This window comes from Poecilia formosa, unplaced genomic scaffold (assembly GCF_000485575.1).
Source record: "Poecilia formosa unplaced genomic scaffold, Poecilia_formosa-5.1.2 Scaffold174, whole genome shotgun sequence".
Taxonomy (NCBI): Eukaryota; Metazoa; Chordata; class Actinopteri; order Cyprinodontiformes; family Poeciliidae; genus Poecilia; species Poecilia formosa.
Genome location: NW_006800113.1, coordinates 674,554 through 692,355, shown reverse-complemented (window position 1 = coordinate 692,355; position 17,802 = coordinate 674,554). Strand labels below are relative to the sequence as shown.

At 40.8% G+C, this 17,802-nt stretch overlaps 1 protein-coding gene and 1 long non-coding RNA gene across 4 annotated transcripts in view; one reads left to right on the top strand and one right to left on the bottom strand.

The window, feature by feature from the left end:
- LOC103147116 (uncharacterized) overlaps positions 1-1,989 on the top strand; it is a 60,590-nt gene extending 58,601 nt beyond the window's left edge. Inside the window, exon 4 of the long non-coding RNA XR_477236.2 lies at positions 1,242-1,989. This is a non-coding gene — a long non-coding RNA (uncharacterized LOC103147116). The remainder of the gene's footprint in view (positions 1-1,241) is intronic.
- The window catches only part of pard3ba (par-3 family cell polarity regulator beta a), a 128,464-nt gene that overhangs the window by 27,081 nt on the left and 83,581 nt on the right, over positions 1-17,802 (bottom strand). For 2 of the 3 annotated variants that reach the window (XM_007565310.2, XM_016678145.1), the window contains 3 exons: positions 10,828-10,938; positions 10,337-10,624; positions 2,896-3,007 (listed from right to left, as the gene is read on the bottom strand). In XM_007565310.2, the coding sequence (XP_007565372.1) occupies positions 2,896-3,007; positions 10,337-10,624; positions 10,828-10,938 (511 nt within the window). Of the gene's footprint in view, positions 1-2,895; positions 3,008-3,422; positions 3,466-10,336; positions 10,625-10,827; positions 10,939-17,802 lie in introns of those variants that run through there. The other variant, XM_016678146.1, reaches the window with a different exon arrangement.

Here is a 17,802-nt window from a genome sequence, read left to right as displayed (position 1 = left end):
CTCAAGCTCCTCTGCCTTCTTCTAGTGCTAACCAGAAACAACCAATCAGAGCCAGGAGGCAGGTCTTAATGATGTCACTCACCTCTGTGTGGCGCTGATCAATCCCTGTAACATTAAGTTGTTTCTCTTCCATTAGTACAGTAAACAGCGAGTACATGAGAATGATTGACAGCACTAAGACCCTCCTCCTGCCCGTCTCATACTGTCACAGCATGGTGACAGTTTTAACAGTTTAAAGCTATAGTATGTATCTTTTTTAAACAATATGTTTTCTCCCTGTGGTCTTACTGCTATCTGCAGAAATATACCACTCTGTCAGAGACAACCAATCAGAGCCAGGTCCAGGGTCTTACCACTGTTCACACCCTCTCTCTTGCTCACTGATAGGCTAAAGCTGGTTCACTACAACACAGTCTGCCATGAATTGCCATATTGCTTTAATGGTGGCAAGTGGCCAGAGCAAAATACAAAACATTGCTAATCATTTTGAGCTCATAAAATATAATCTTGGTAACCTTTGATTTTATCATTGCTAATGTCCTTTTCTAGTTACACAATAACATTAAAGTGAAATCCAAAAATAATGTGTATGTCTTCTAAATAAGCAAAGGAACCACTGCATAATCATAGAGTCGACTGGAGGAAAAAGCTGGGACAAAAACATTTTTTGAGAAATGGGGCGTCTGCAGGAAAATGTTCCAGCCAACTCATCTCATGGAACAAAGGAGATGAAACTTGCCATGTACTTTCAAGCCTTAATTGGCCATCAAGACATTACAGAGAGTCTATCATTAGCATATAGAGAAAATAGAGTGAGTGCTGCTCTGTGATTGGCATAATTACAAGGATGACCTATCCACAGACAGCGAAACATGGCGGAGGGGTCAAATTAGAGACGGATGTGGAGACAGATACATAGGAGGATCCGGGGTTAGAGGGAGGAAACAAAGGGACATGAAGTCACTTCTGAGCACAGTGACACTTTCAAAGATCTTCAACTCATCTCAGACTGCTAAATGAAGAGTCCTACATAAAGAGCCCATAGCCTTTCATCCCCACTTTTGTTTCTATCTCTTTATTCTAGTGAGCTAGCCCTATCTTCTGGCTCAGAGGAGCCAAAGTAGACATACCCGTCCCTTTCAAACACACATAAAACACTCAGAGGAAGAATGGCACTCCTGGCCTTGTGTGGAGAGCTTTGAAAACTGTTTTTTTTTTTTTTTTTTTTTTTTTGTTTCAAGGCTGCAGATACAGGCGAGCATAAAAGAGCAGCGCTGCGTGGCGGAGGTGGCGAGGAAGGTGACGGCTAAAAGCCTGATCAAAGAAGGCCGATGCGAGCAGCTCGCTCAAGTGGTCTGCATTTACGCTCCACTCATACCACACACAGACTGGAAATAGGCAAATGTGGAGTAATATCCTGCTGAATCAAACACCGATAGCTCCACTTTGTCGGCAGCTGAAGGTGAACAACCCTCAGCGTATGAACAAATGAGCCCACTTCTGCCCTCTGCTTCACTCTATTATAGCCTATGTAATAAAGAGTTAGTCCTATTTTGTGTTCAACTTAAAACAAACTCTAAATTTATCACATTTTGTCAGATCAACTCAACTTTGTCTGCTGATATCCCTCCATTTATTTTTTAAAACAAGTTTGAGGAGAAACCTGGGTAATGTGTGATGAAGCATCAGAAAAATTGAAGAGTACATTTCAACCAAAACACTATTTTATTTCACAAATTATTAGTGTCGACATTGATGATGATTATTTAGTTTTTGTTTTAAATTTCTGAAATAAATGCTAATGCTAACCGTAGCTCATTGCAGCTGTTTGCTATCATAGATAAGCTAAAACGAGTGATCAGTTTTTATTAGCCTATTTGCTTAACAAAAACGTCCCTAATTTGGGAGTGTTTGATAGATTGTAGACATGTGAATGTCTACATAGAGTTCTGGTTATTTTTCTAGAGGAAATAAAAAAAATGTAAATACAGAAACTTTCTGGTGTCATGTTTTTCCTTTTGTTTACCTCATATACAGTTATTCTCAGTGTTTTACTGTTTCCATTCACACCGTGAATGTGAGCAGGTTTGTGCGACTGCAGCAGGAGTGTTTCATTATCGGGCTCCTCAGGGGAGGAACCTGCTGAGGCTTCTCACTATGGACACCACTCTTTTTTTTTTCCCCTTGTCGTACAGAAAAAAACAACAACAAAAAAAAACAACATTTCGATCAGAAGCTACAGTGCATACTCACTGCGCTTTAATTGCATCAAAGTTCCCACGCAGGCAAACTGAGAAAGGAACGCAGGGAGCACGGGATGTTATGTACTGAGTGACAGAACCCTGCAGGCCTAAACGACAGAAACTGTGCCATGCCTGGGAGGGCCTAATGAAGACTGATTCACAGGACTGCATTGCTCAATAAACACTAACTACAGCAGGTGAGGAGGGGAGCACAGCTAGAGGCAGGTCGTGTCAGCTGATTGGATATCAGCGACACCGTCTGTAAATCCATCTCATATTTCCCACATGGCTTTGCATCTGTTTGTGCTCAGGTGGATTACTAAAAGATAAATGAATCCAGCTGTGCAGAAACGCCTTTGCAGATCACTGAGGTTTAGATGAAGAGCGTCTGATTGGATCAAAGTGTGATTTTCTGCATCTTTAGGCTGACCGTAAAAAACACCCTTGTTTAAAATGGGTGATAAATGGCTGTCGATTCACAGGCTGAGTATGCTGAGTTTGCGAGTGTAAAGAAGTAAATCAAATGATTCCTCAGGCTGGATCAATGACGGTTCAGGGACACTTAGCTCTGCAGCTTAAGAGAGGCAACAAGCAAGTCTGGCGTTTTAGTGCACTGCTGCTTGAGGAAGGAAAAAATAGTATGCTAACTCACCCGATTTGGGTCGTGCTCCAGAACTCTGCGTCTCGCCGCCTCCAGCTCCTCGTAAGCCGGAGCGGCTCGGGCCTGCTGGTACTCCCTACGCAATCCCTGGATCCGCTGGTCGCTGAGGAGAGAAGGAGGCAACATCACAATTAGGCAGACACAAGAGGAGATGATTAATTAAGACTTGAAGGCTGGAGTTAAAGAGTAAAAACAGGTCAAAGAGGAAGCATATGAGGCTTAAACTTTCATTACATTGACAGGTTGTCTATCTCAGCTGCAGCAGCCGCTGACAGCACAGGAAGGGAGAATATTCAGAGGACAGCCTGAAGAGAAATTTCTACACCTGACAGAAAACCCGGTGGAGAAAATGGAAAAGAAACAGTAGCAAATAAACACTAAAACCACTCCAGTCAGACTAGGCTAACACAAATAAATAAATAAATACATACATACATAAAACCCTAAAAAAACAGGAAGTACTGGTGTAGTGATGGGAACAGGACAGAATGGGGACAAAACTTAAAGAGAAACATCACCATCATGCTCACTGGACCTTAATGCTGGATAAGCTTCACACACCTGAGAGTACAAGCATAAACCAGGGTGGGAATGAACACACACGAACACACAAAGCCATCGACAAACATCACACACCTGAGCGAACACAATCCCAGTGTCTGATCTGGGTTTACTGGTGTCTGAGGGAAAAATGGCGGCCGACTCTGACACCAATAATTTGCTCTCAGAAGTTGTTTGCAATTATTTCTGTCATTAAATGTTTTGTCCTCTGTGTTCTTTTCTATAGAAAGTAGGGTTGCAACTCATTATTTAATTTTGGTGATTAATCTGATTAAATAGGCACAGTCTGCAGATTTGTCATTTATGCCTTTTTTAAACAATATTAGAAATGCATTAAGACATTAAAATTATTTGTTTACAAAGAAACAAGTAATTCAATTTCTTTTTTTGTTGCAGAAATTGATCCAGGTGAAGCTGAAACAGATGCCACCTGAGGAGTTTTTGGAAGAACATATTCATTAAGTTTCTTTTTAATCTTAAATGCAAAACATATATTCCTGTAGAGTTTGGGCTCAGTATGCTGTTCTTTTAGGAATTGGCCATTTTTGAGTATGTATACTCCAGTTAATTAATTAATTACTCAGTAGGTTATTTCAATAATCAATTCATCACAATGCAATTAATCATTTCAGCACAACATTAAAAAGTCAAGTAAATTTTACTGTATTGATTCAACTTGACTGTAAATGGATCTGAATCTGACTGTATTACACTGGAATCAAACTGGATTCTCTATAACTTGAAACAAATAAAATACTTGAACTGAATCAATCAGAACAAACATTTAAACAACAAACTTTCCAAATCAAGAACAAAGTCTGTAAAACCCAAAACAACCAATCAGGGAGGCTTTATGCCGCCTGATAAACACCAAACCTCACTTCCAATAGTCTGGCAGATATTGACCAGTGGGGAGGAAGAGCTGAGGCGTGAGGCAGACAGAGCTTCATTAGCGAAGTACATCGCCTACATGCTTAAGTCTCTCCGGCGACCCTGTCTTTAATTAACAAATCTGCGCGAGAGTGTGTTTTTCTGCACGACTACAATCTCAAGGTTGTATAAAAGTGTGTATCTGGACGTGAGCTCATTTGGTATGCGGGACACTCGGTGAGGACGTGCTTCTCACCATGCGCACGTACTCTCACTCCATGCCGCCCGTCTTCCAGCCGTCTCACTGGGGACGGACGGGCTGAGTCACTCAAACTTCTGAGCCACTATGTTTATATTCCAAGTGTTGTTCCCATGCTGCACAAATCTGTGTGTGTGTGCGTGCGCTTGTGTGTGTATCTGCTGGCACAAAACTCGGCCCTGATATTCTGCCAAGAGGGGGCAACTCTCTAAAGTTTCTGTGCTGCAGTGAAACGCCTGTGCAGATTTTTCTGCTGCATACCGACAGTCATCAGCCTGGCACAAAAACCTAAACATAAAAACAAAGCTTTTGTCTCATTTATCTGCTAAATTTACCAACCAGTATCACCTGCACACAAATAGATTCAGAGAATAGATGCAGGTTGTCTTGTTTTTCTTTTCCTTTTTTTTCCTCGACGCCACCCGTCTTCCAACGATCCCATTAGCCAATCCCTGGGCTCGTAATTAGGTCTGCCATTTTGATTGAGCGCTCGTGTCGCTCTCCAAATGAAACACTGTAATTATCTCATTATGCCGCGGCCTCCATCACTGACAACGGCAAATATTATCATATTAATGGCTGAGGACAGAGCCTGATTCTGGATAAAACGTTAGTGAGGAGTGATTTTGGAGGTGGCTGAGGTTTGTGAAGAAGAACTGATGGCTGAACGAGTGCATCTGGTGTGTCCAGTCACCCATCTGCAAATTTTTTCTTTAATAAATAAGAATATCATTAAAAAATTATTTATTTCAATAACAATTCAAAGAAGAAATTCCTCTCTCACAATGTGACATTTGTTTTGCTTGCATGTCATAAATTCAGCCTTTTAACAAAGAGATGTAGCCAAAGATCTAGGTGGAAAGTTTAGTTGAAGGAAAAGGTTTTGGGTTTGTGAAGAAAAATCTGTGCAAGAGTTTGGAGGAGATTTACTAGGACTGATCACTGCACACAGCAATGATCACAGGTGTAATAAAATAGTACTCAGCATGATATCCAATCACTGCTTTTTGCATCATTTATTTGATCACAAAACATGTCTGACTAGGCACTGGCACAGAAAATAGATTGAGATTAAATGTGGAGAGAAAGAAGGCATGAGGGAAAAAACACAGCAAAGACCAACACAGGAAACTTAGAAACAACCACAAAAATATCTATAGTGAGACTAAAAGCGACAGTTTTGTGAGAAAGTCTGAGTAAAGCCTCCTATCCTGCGGTGCGAGGCTGTGTGAGGGCAGACTAATTAGGAGCCGTGCGCTGCTGCTGGCTGATTTAGCGACTTGTTCAGGCTGTGGCCGGCTGATTTGAGGAAAAAGTTTGGGCTCGGATTTTCCCTCACATCAAATGATGAGGTTTGTCTGACTTCTTGGTGCCACACTGGAGCCAGACGGCGACTCAGAGAAGCTCAAAGCTTAAAAGATGTTGTGATTGCCTTGCTGAACTGTCCACATTATCCCTGACTGCAGTTCGTCTGGTACATACAAACTTCTAAAAACACAATAAATTTTACTTCCTTCAACTCTTAACTCCTAAATCCAAAAAGAGGAAGAAGTTCTACCATCATAAACACAAACATTTGGAGTTTGCTTAACTTTTGGGGGGCTTTAAAAGGAATTGTTTGCTTTGGTCTAATGAGGCTAAATTTGGAATTTTTCAGTAAAAAACACTCCTGGACTGTCTGGTGTAAAACAAAGGATGGCTGTTTAAGATGATACTGTTTCTGTCACTAGGTTTCCAGGCATTATAGAATCTAGTTGATTAACCAACTAAACCAAAAATGATACTTCACTGATTCTTTAAGGTATATAACAGAGAATAAAGTCTAAAATCAATGTAGACAGCAATCAAAGCTCCTCATCAGCCATCTTTGTTTATAAATCCTTGTGGATGTCAGCAGAACTGCAGGTTATAATGGTTAAGTGAGGAAAAAGTTAAAAAATAAGCAGACTTGAAGCAACAGCTGCATGCAAACATTCTGACTCTGAAGTTCAAGTAATCACTTCAAACTACCCAACTATTTCCAGAAAACATGACCAGAAGCGCCTGAAACCATATAAGACATGTGTTTTTGATTGTGTTTGTGGAAAAATAAAATACTTTCAAACTCTGTAAATCCTGCAAGCTGAAATGAGAGAGCACAAGTAAAACGGTGAGCGGAGCTTAACGGGCATCCAATACTTATGACGTCTTGTTCTAAAGTGAGTTTCATTTCCGCTTGTCCTCAGGCTGAGGCGGCCTGGCAGAAAACAACAATATACCTTTTGCTAACATCTTTTACCTTCCGTCTGGATGCCAGTGAAACTTTTTCCTCAAGAGCTGTGAAATCACACAAATCAGCGTCTTGTGGATTGTGTAGCATTGTCTGATAATATTTCAGTAATTAGTCACACCTGTCCAAAGTGATTTAAGATGCCTACTTCCTGGTGGTGTCAGGTAAACTCAGAGGCATGTAATCCTGCTGCCGTCGCTTGAACCATGGCGGAAATGCAGAAACGCGCTCCCAGATGTGTCACTTATGTAGCCGACAAGCTAACCCTGGGCTTCCTTTTCTCTGGCTTTAACAACACATTTCTGCACTCTAACCTCCCGCTCGCTCGCTTCCCTTTCATCTCATCTCCCCGTTTTTTCGCTCGCTCGAGCTACAAAGACTGCCTTCTGGCTAATAAAATTTGACAAGCATAGCCAACCTTTTTTCTCCACAGGTCAGCCTCTAGCAAAGCTCTAATCAAATGTGACGCTCATCAGCGTACACACCTGCCATTGAGGGCCTAATGAAAATGTCTGACAGTAAATTAGGAAGACAGAGCTGCGAGTCCACTCACTGTTGAGAGGGAAGGGGCAGGAGAGGGGGGCGCCAACATGTTTCAGTTAGTCAAACTTTGCAGGCAAAGGCAATCAGCGCACTGATGCAGAGGCACATTTAGCAACAAAGATGGGCTGCATTCGCCGGCCATCTTCTACATGTTTAATGAGCACATTTGCAACTATATCATTAAAACTGTAAGATGTGAAAGGAAAAGCTCGCCTGCAGCAGACTACTGGTGGACCATAAGGTCAACCAGAGATGTAAAAGGCTTGCATAAATTTACAGTACATCAGCAGCAAGCTGTAATTTGTCCTGCAGTGGTTAAAAACGGCAGACCGCACACAGCATTGTTGCTAGGCTACGCTAGGCTTCTTAACCAATATAGTACATGTTGGTGGCAGCGTCTATTTCTAACTGTGTGACTTATTGGGTGCTTTAAGGGTTTTATGACACTTTAAGAGCCTCTTGTTTAAGGTCATCTCTCAACACCTGAATCTGATTGAAGCCTGGAATTTGACTAGGCCACTGCTAAGCTTGGATTTTATTCTTTTTTTAAGCCATTCAGAGAAGCTGCACTCTGGATTATTGTCCCTCTTAATGAGCAGATTTGGCTCTTTACAGAAGACAATTTTGGATACAAATACATCTAAGCTCTCTATATGTTTTAAAATCAAAACAAGAAAAAGCAAAGTCTTGGATAACATTGTTTTAAAAGTAATAAATGGTAGAAATACATTTGTAAAAGTCTTTTTATACCTGACATCAGACATAACTTACCCTTATATGATATTTTTAGGCAAACTTTTCATTTAAATATCTCCTGGATTTTATTTAAATACAGAATTAAGAATGAATTTTTATTCGTCTCATTAAAAATGACTTCATTAATACCAAAGAGAAAGCTGTCAATCTAACACACTCATGGGTAAATGTGTCAGATAAAATTATGCTTCACTTTATAGTGATTGAACAACGTTTACCACTCAACATTTCCTATGAATAAAATCAGAAAGTGATACAAATGAAAAGTTTCCCTCCCAAAACTTTTAGTTTGCACTTTTATCTTCAGGTCCTCCAGTGAGGAAAAGCTGCAGCTCACTTTTCCTATTTGGCGTCATTTGAAGTCCATTGCATCATTTTGCAACATCACAATTATTGTCTTTATTCTTGAATGCCACGTGCAAACGGCTAAACCCCTCATTCGTTCACCACCGTTTGGTTTTATTTTCAGAAAACCCGAACGGAGTCACCGTCTTTAAATTTAATATTAAAGATCTCCGTCTCTAGAGACGCCGATACATGTGGAGTTAAGCTAAAGAGTGTTTGTCATCCATCATGCTGACGCTTGAAGCCGCCCTGTTTCAACGATGAGGGGGAGAACCAGATAGGTGACACATCCGCAGAAACGGAGCGAGTACGAGGGAGGAATGGAGGACGGGGAGAAAACAGGCTGGTAATGAAGTAGCCAGCAGTAGTGGATGAGAGCTAAAGTGGTTTAACAGATCTGTCAGCCTGCTAGACTGTGGCTAATTATCCCCCCTCCTCTTTATCTGCATCTACTCCTCTGTCACTTCTTCTTTCTCTTCTGAATCTACTCTGCCTCGCATCTTGCGTCCTCTTCGTCTTTCTTCCAGCTTTCTCTTGTCTCTCTTTCCCTCCGTCTGTTGCTTCTTTCCATTCCCATCTGTCTCCTCCCCGCACCCGGCCCCATCTTTCTCTCTCCCTCTTTTTCTGAATCGTCTATTTCTGGATGAGATCGGGCGTCTGGGGCTTAGCGTTTGATTTGCAAGTCAATAGTCATTTCTGTCAGGGAGTTTAAGTTGAGGGAAGTTTTAATGTGGCCTGTATTATTTCACACAGGAAATTATGAATTTGCATTAGAATCCTCGGTGGGCTTCCTCGTCTTTTTCCTCGCTCACATACAAGAGTAGCAGTGAGTTAAGGTTTCAAAACCCTCAGCAGTAATGAGCAGCGTGTCTGCAAGCCTGAAACCTTTGTTAGACTTAAAATGAAGTCCTGTGACATCCAATATTTCACTATATAATAGGTTTTTTTTCCCTCAAATCAATTGATTTTATCATTAAATTACTTTGAAACATCCCACTGTTCCTTTCTGACATAGCAACGCGGGGCTATTTAAGCTGAAATTTGGGTAAAAGCATAAAAAAAAGCAAATGACTGAACAGTGGATTTAATATTCATAAATCACCAGGATGCTCAGCTTCTTGTACTCCATGGCAACAGACTCATCTCGTGTGTGATTCTTTCTTCGAAATCGACACAGTAATTTTACACAATTGTTTCAAAGTCTTGCTACTGATAATCATTTGATGCTGATGCAAAAGTTAAATACGTCTTATTCATAAAACCAACTCTAACATATAACTTCACAAGGTGGTCAACTACCCTGATTTTAACTTTTATTTTCTTTTGTAACATAATTGTCATTAAATTATTACTTCATTCTACTATTTTTGTGTCTTTATTCTGGTAATATTATGTGATTGTGTATTATTCTCTTTTCTTTCAATAATAAATATGAATAGTTCATGGTACAACTAAAAGAAACGAAGGATCTGGACTGTATAAATGAATTATTTTACACTTTGTACTGAACTTACATTTTTAGGTGCATATCCACTTTGATGCATTTTAAATGTTTTTTTTTAAAGTAAAGTTTTCAGTCATTCAGTGGAAAAAAATACCTAATTTTTGATGATATATCTTTGAAGTTTGCATAAATCATGCCTTACACTGCTGTGAAAGTGTGCTGGCCTCATGTTTTATGCATTCATCCGGCTCAGCAGACTGCACATGTCGGAATGTGACCTTTTGTTTTCGTTCTTACGCAGAGGATGTGCAAAAGCAACACTGTACAATAACAACAGGAAAAACCGCACAACATGCTCTAAGTAGGTAAAAAGCTGAACTCTCACCTGTCTGGAGGGGCCTGCTGCTGCTGCTGCTGCTGGGGCGGCGGTCTGGATTTGTTCACTTTGGCGTAGAGTCCGTTGATGTCCTCAAAAGAGGCCTGAGGTTGAACCGGCCCCCCTCGTGGCATCGCTGGGGACGGCGTGCGGCTCAGCGACAGTGGTGAGGGTGGCTGGCGGAAGTCGTTGATGCGGGCGTAGTTGGGGTCGCTGTCGTCGTCCTCCATGCTGGGCAGCGAGGCCTGGTCAGGGGTGGCGTACCCAGAGCGGGCGTCGGCATAACGGGGCTCGTTGCTGTCAGAGAGGTAAACGGCCAGAGAATTAAACTCTCTTATAGGTGGTGCAGTGAAGAAGAGGAGTGGGACTGCTCAAAACTCATCAAGTAATCAGAGAGCTTCAGAGCTCAGAAACTTTCTGTCTGTAAAGGTGTTTTAACCCAACACACACACAAACACACGCGCAAACACACACACACACTCAGTGTGAGAGCATCCTACCCCTCTCTGCTGTCAGGGATCCTGTCCAGCTCCTCTTCGCTCAGCGCTTCCAGTCGGTTCTTGGATCCCTTCGCCGGATCTTTGCTCTTGTCCTCCTTCTTCTTACCAAACCTGCATGACACAAAGAAAGGCAACTGAAAACTAAATACCTAACAATTTTGAGACACTCTGTGACTCTGACATACAAAATTTAGAAGAATCTCACATTTGGAATCATTTGTTTCTTCTGTTGTGTTTTTTTAATTTTTCTTTTTTCATCTTTTGTCACATTTGTGTAACTCAGACATTCGTTGCTTCACTTTCTTGATAATTGATGTAAAGTAAACGTCACCCAGGAAAAAAGAAATCTGAAAATTGATTTTAGGATATTTTAGCTCTGGATCTGTATGGACAACAAAAACATGTTATTGGATGTTTGTTTTTCCACTCTTGCAGATGACCCAATCATCTAAAAGTTCTGTCTTCCCTTCCATCCTCATCATTTTTTTTCCTATCTAAACATATTTGCTCTAGAAACTAAACAAAAACACTTGGTAACATTTGCATTTTATCATTTTGTTATATTTCTCTTGATTTCTTTTGTTTCTTCTTTCCTTCCTCTCTGTTCTTCCTTCCCCAGAGTTTGCAGATGTTAATGAAAGGTGCTCACATCAAGCACCTTGTATCCAGTTTTTAAATGTTGACACATCCATTCATATGTAGACAGAGACAGAAACTCATTCCAGTTCCTTTGTTCAATAGTTGTTTTGAAATATCTGCTGAGCTGCCGTGTTGTGCTTTTTTTTTCATAAACCATTATGATCATTTCGAAGCGCTTATTCTCTCATTTTGCATCTGAAATGTACTCATCACCTCCAGAGAAGTTATAATGAAGCTATACTTCACACTCACAGTAAATTAACTCAGCCTTTTTCTGCTTAATTTTTCATATTTCCCGAATCCTCGTTCCACGTTGCCTCCTCCAAATCCACATCTCCGTTCTTCTCCTTCCCCTCCGAGCTCCTGCTGAGCCAATCTAATGTCTGTGTTTATCTCATTAACAGCGAGGCACTTCTCATTACGGCTACAGGCGGAAACGTGGCCTGAATGCTAACTGGCACAGCCTGACCAAGCGGAAACCCGGACAGAGACGCCATGCAGGCCCTGCAGCATCCTGCAGACCAATTAGTGTTTTTCTCAGATCATATACTTGCTTCACTCCTGCCTGTGTGGGTCATTGTTGTCAAACACAGGTCAGGTACGCACGGTGCACATGGGTGATTTTTTCCGCAGCGAGAAAGCAAACAGAGGCAGTGAACCAGATTAAGCTGGTGTTGATTCAGAGTTTAGCCTAGTCTGATGCTAAAAAAAACAAAGTATTGTTCTTCAGATGATGCTACAGCTTCTGACTCCTTTTCAGATTTCAGTATCTGATTATGTCATTACAAAATCTAGTTGGTTCTTAATAGTTAGAGGAGATGTGAGACTTGGTGGTGGCAGTAGAAAGCTCTGGGAATAATTTTCCAAATATGCGACACCTCAACCAAAAAAATATGAACATATGTTTACAAAAGAAACAAATCAGAACCAATGTAACAGAGCTACTCCAACATGCTGTGGTCGAATATGCTAATGCCAATTTTCATGTTTTGCCTCCATTCAAACATCCACAGTTTTGCTTTTAAACACCTGTGTGCACATCATCACATTATTCCTCATTTTCACCGCTTCATCTGTGCCATTCTGTTTTAGTTTATGTCCTTCCAATAACGTATAGTCAAAGTTGGCCCTCCAAGCTTGATGTATATAATCTGTGTGGTGTCACTAAGTAAAACTGGCATCCATTATATTTGTACTTGGATCTTCGAGGCGTTTTAGGAATCTTAAAGCTGTAACATCTGTTCTTATTTTTCTCCAAGGCCTTACAGCTTTAATGTTAATGTTATAAACCTCACTTCTTCCTTGAGACACAAAGTGTCAGTGTGGGCGCTGCTGCAGCATGTTTTTTTGTTTTTTTTCCACTTGGGACTATTTTGATTTAAGCACTCCCACATAAAGCTGCAGCCAAATACAGACTACCAATTACCTCAGTAAAAACATATAGAAATCATTAAAGTCAGGAAAATACATCAGCTCTATTCAAAGTCGAAGGAGAATTAATGAACATATATATTTAAAAAAAGAAATGATTGACTAAATCCTCAGGTTTATCTTGTACACAGCTCCGTAATCAACATTCAGAGGGAGCAGAGGTCTACAGTTGGACCCGTCATTATAACTGCTTTAATTAGGAAAGGCTCTTTTCTCACTGTATTGTCTATCTGGAGACGGGGAACGGGGGTGGGACATCCAATTAGAGACATACCTGCCATGAGAGGTGGAAATCCCCCACTCTCCCATCGCCTTATCACTTATTCATCACCAAAGAGTCCCCCGTTTTTACACCGTTTGCTAAAGAAGGCCCGACGCTTTCCTTTTTTCCTGTGTTCATTTTGTTTTTTTATTACCTTCGCACAAATCATTCCTTGGCTTATTAAGTCGGGCTTTTCTCTGTCACTCAGAAATCTGACAGTTAATTTCCTGTAGCGTCTCACGATAAAAGGGCAAAATCGCACACAGACAAACACCCACATGTATGAAAACAAGGCTGTAAATACGGGAGCTGCAATAAATTAATTTATTAAAAGAAAAAAAAAAGCATTGCTTGCATTTCTTGGTAACACTGGAGAAGACAGCTACATACATCATCATGGCTACTCTGCAGGGAGCTGCACACAGTCAACAGAGAATAGGACATCTCATTAGCTTAGCATCATCTACCTACACATCCACTCCATCAAACTCTCATTAGTGGGACATAGGGGGTTTGGAGTGAGTCAGGCTGATCTGGTGTCCCATTTAATATGCTCCCCACCGTCACAGGAGCTACTAGGAACCATTATTAGTGTGTCGCTGTCGTCATTAGCCTGACTCCCCTGCTGTCACCCCGATATCACCTCAGCAGCCCCGCAAAGAGACGATGGTGATCTGTTCAACGGCGTAAGAACTCAGATAATGTTTTATATTCATCTTTTTTGATTTAAAAGCACAAAGACAAAAAAAATCTTGAAAGAATGAAATGATTCACAGCTGTTTTTGGATTGAGTGAGTGCTTTCGCTAGCAAAGTCTACAATGCAGGAAAATAGAAAATCTCAATAAAAATAAACAGCTGAAGAGGATAAACTTTCATGTGTCAAGCACGGACTGATTAAGTGGACAAATGAGAGATGTGTGTCATTACTGCGCAACTTCGGAATATGAAATATTCTTGTTTTACAGTTTTGAATTTCAGTTTTTAAATCACAAGTAATCATCTCATAGCAGACTTGGACCACAAAAGAGCACTTAAACTTTCTCTGTAGTGTGCCGGTCTGTTAGGTCTCTAAACAAACACTCTCAGACAACATTTCTTCCAACTTCCTTTACTTCAGGGGAGAACATGACACACAACAATTACTACTTTAGTCTTGGGAAGACACTGGATCATAAATTAATACTGGAGTTTGATGTCTCCAATAATAACATCATCAGTTTGTAGCAACTTTGATCTGTTTTCTCATTTTTTATTCCTTCATGCTTTTTCATATATTTTTCAGTTTTGGTCAATGCATGCTGTGAGCGACAAGCCCAGATATAACTGAAAAGAAACATAACGATAATGATGAATGCCCTTAATAACTGTACTACCTGTAAAACGTGTGGAATAATCACGCTTTCTTGCACAAAGGACGCGTTGATTTTGATTTTCAATAAGCATTCGTTTTTTTTTTTCTTTCCCCATCCAATTCCAGTTTTCATTTCCACTGACATATCCTGCCAAATCAAAACCTTAATTTGTGCAAAAATCAAGCAGTTTCTCGGGGAAACTGGCTGCGAAGCCAAGCACTGGTAGGAGTCTAGATAATAACTACAGCTACTGCCGTTCTCGTTTGGGTGGGAGCGCAGGAGAAGAAGTGGCATGCGTACAGTTAACTGTGCTCTAATGAGGCTCTGTATGTAACTGAGATCACAGCTAGCCAAGTGCTGTGGTGTCACCAAGCTGACCTGAGCAATTAGCCCTCTGGGAAGGAGGGAAAAGAGCAGGAGAGAGCACAAGAGCGAGACTTCACCTAAAAACTGAGTCCGACAGCATCCTGAAGCTAAATTGCTCATCTGTGGAGAATAAACAGCATCAAAATACCTTGTAAATCTTCACCTCTCTTCTATTTTTAATATTCTTTGTTCACTGTAATTGTGACAAAAAAAGAATAAAGATGTGTGGTTCTGTGCAGACTTAATAAGCTCTACTTTCTGGTGAAACAGGGAGTCAGTGGGCGGCAGAGAATGTGAGAAGGGTGTCTGCTGCTAAGGTAGAGTAAGCATTATATGGAGGGAAAAAAAATAAAATAAAATATATATATATACACCCAGCATATACAGATTCACCTTCTACTTTGTTACGACAAAGCAGCAGATCAGCCAATCAGGTGGCAGTAACTCCATTAAGGTCTGAATGAGGCTCTGGATCCAATCAGCTTTAAATCAAGCTTTGAGGTTTAACTATACTTGAGATATTTTTGAACAGTTAAACCGTTTTTCTGTCAGCTGAGCTTGGTTTGAACATCACAATCCACCATTATACATCCGTTCTGAACACGTCTTCTTTCGGCTACCTCCAGCAGAATAATGCGCTATATATCACAAAGCTCAAATCATCCCAAGTTCCTAAAACCACAACTGCAATAAGAAAACGTCCAGAATGTGGTTCCCCATAAGGACTGGGACAGTTCCCCGAATGGTTCAAGTGGTTCATGAACAGAATGGCAGAACATCTGGGTCCTGTTTTGCTGCGCTGGTTATTAAATGACTTTTTCCATCGTGGTTACAATGTGAATGGGTTCCTGCCATTGCGCTGGCAACAAAATAATCCTACAATCCATGCCAAAAATAGACAAAAATAAAGAAACAACCCACTATGAGACTCAAGTAGGCCTTTTCATGCATTGGGTATTTTCACATATGTATGGGAACTTTCAATGTATGTTTTATGATATTCAACTTTTATTAGCTCATCCGCTCAGATGGAAACTAGCTTCAGCTAAATCTGGTGCAAAGCAGCTTTTTTTTTTTTTTTTTTTTTTTTTTTTTACAGTTTTTTTTGGATTGTTTGAATTTCATATAAGCTAAACCAGGTTAGTGTATGCTGCACACACACCTCCAGATTGCGCATAAAGGCAGTTTGTAGAAACACTAGATTTTAACTAGTGTCACTCCACTCTACACACAACCTTTTTATTATCCTTTAAGAGTCTAAATCAAGCTGACTGCTGCCAAAATCTGTATTTTCACAAAAACGCTATTTTCCATCTGATTGATTTAACAATTAAAAGCATTATGCTTTTAAACTGAACACCTAAACTAACATAAAAGAGAACAACAAGATACTTTTGATGATCCTTTAGAAAGGAGGAGGCAGCAGGTGATTTAGAGCAAATGAGAAAACAGGCTGATTTGCCTTGGAGAGTCAAAACACAAAGAAAGAGAGTAAAAAAAAAGAAATGAGAAAAGAATGACTCAGGAACAAAGTGAATTAAATGAGCATGTCATAAGGAAGAGAGCTTGCCGAATTTCCATCCTTTCTAGACAATGAATGCAAAAGACGGCAAGTAAGAAAACAGATGAGGAAGGAAGAAAGACGAGAGAACAGAAGAGAGACGGATTGGTGAGGCAAAGCTCCTGCGAGAGCGCGGCTCGGCTGGGGCGGAGTAAGGAGCTTAGGAATATATGGACCGAACGCAGCTACGTTCAGAGGCACAGAGAGAACAGTTAATCAGCCAAGCAGAAATGTTATCACAGTAATTAGATTGCTCTGCATGTATTTGGAGAAGAGCACACTTATCTCAGCGGAGCTTCCTGTAAAGAAAAAGACGGAGGCTGTGAGAATGGGCAGAAAGAAGCAACGAAAAAAATATAGAAAAAAGGAGAGTCACACATAAAGAGAAGCAGAGACTAACAACATAGAGCTGTGATGTAACAGCGCCTTCTCCTGAACTGGCAACGTGCCGCTCGGAAACTATTTCAAGCTCCAAATAGACGGAATGACATTCCCTCTTTAATATTGGTGCGATTTCCTTGTTGAACCGAGGATCGGACTACACGAGGAATGCCGGCCCCAACAACAAGGTCACAAAAGGCCTCTCCGCAAGCCGGCTTTGACTGACAACAACACAAGCAAGTCTGCACCTCTTTAAAAAGAAGCCTGATCCTTTTCTTGATAATGCAGATCCACCAGCAGGCCTGCGAGTTTCCCCCCCACTAGGCATAATTAAACCTATTCATCTGAATTCCTCTCCATATGCACTGGCAATTGGACCCAAATCGGCTTCCTTTAATAGATATGAGCTTTGGTTAGGAGGGAGGACGGGGGAGAAAAAGAGAAACTGCAGCTGGATCCACCCGATGCTAATCGTAGATAAAAAAGCTTCACTTAGACGGTATTAATAATGTAGAGATCTAAGAAGGCAGATGGGAGTGGAAGATATATCTGCTGGTTTTTATCTTACCATCTAAAAAATACAGGGAAAGCTGACTTGGGAAATTAGACTAAACACTTTCAGACATATACGCTTTCTCTATGTGAATGTTTTGGGGGTTTTTTTTGTGCCTAATTTCCCTTGCCAAAGAAGCAGTGGTGTAGCCAAAACCATAATCGCAGACAGGGGAAGGGAATCATTTTAATATAGTCTCTAAATTAGTCTAATTTAACGCCTAGAGGAGAGAAGATTGAGGCAGACAGGTATGAATGCACAGCAAGTTGTTCCCTGGGGAACTGGAGGCGGATATGGAGCGCTTGTCTTAATCAACGCCTGGCCAGTCCCTGGAGAATAGATACTTCAGTCAGACAAAAGAAAGTGATAAAAGACTAAGACGTGAGGAAGTGGGGAAGAGGGAATGTGGAGAGCCCTGGTTCTTCCATA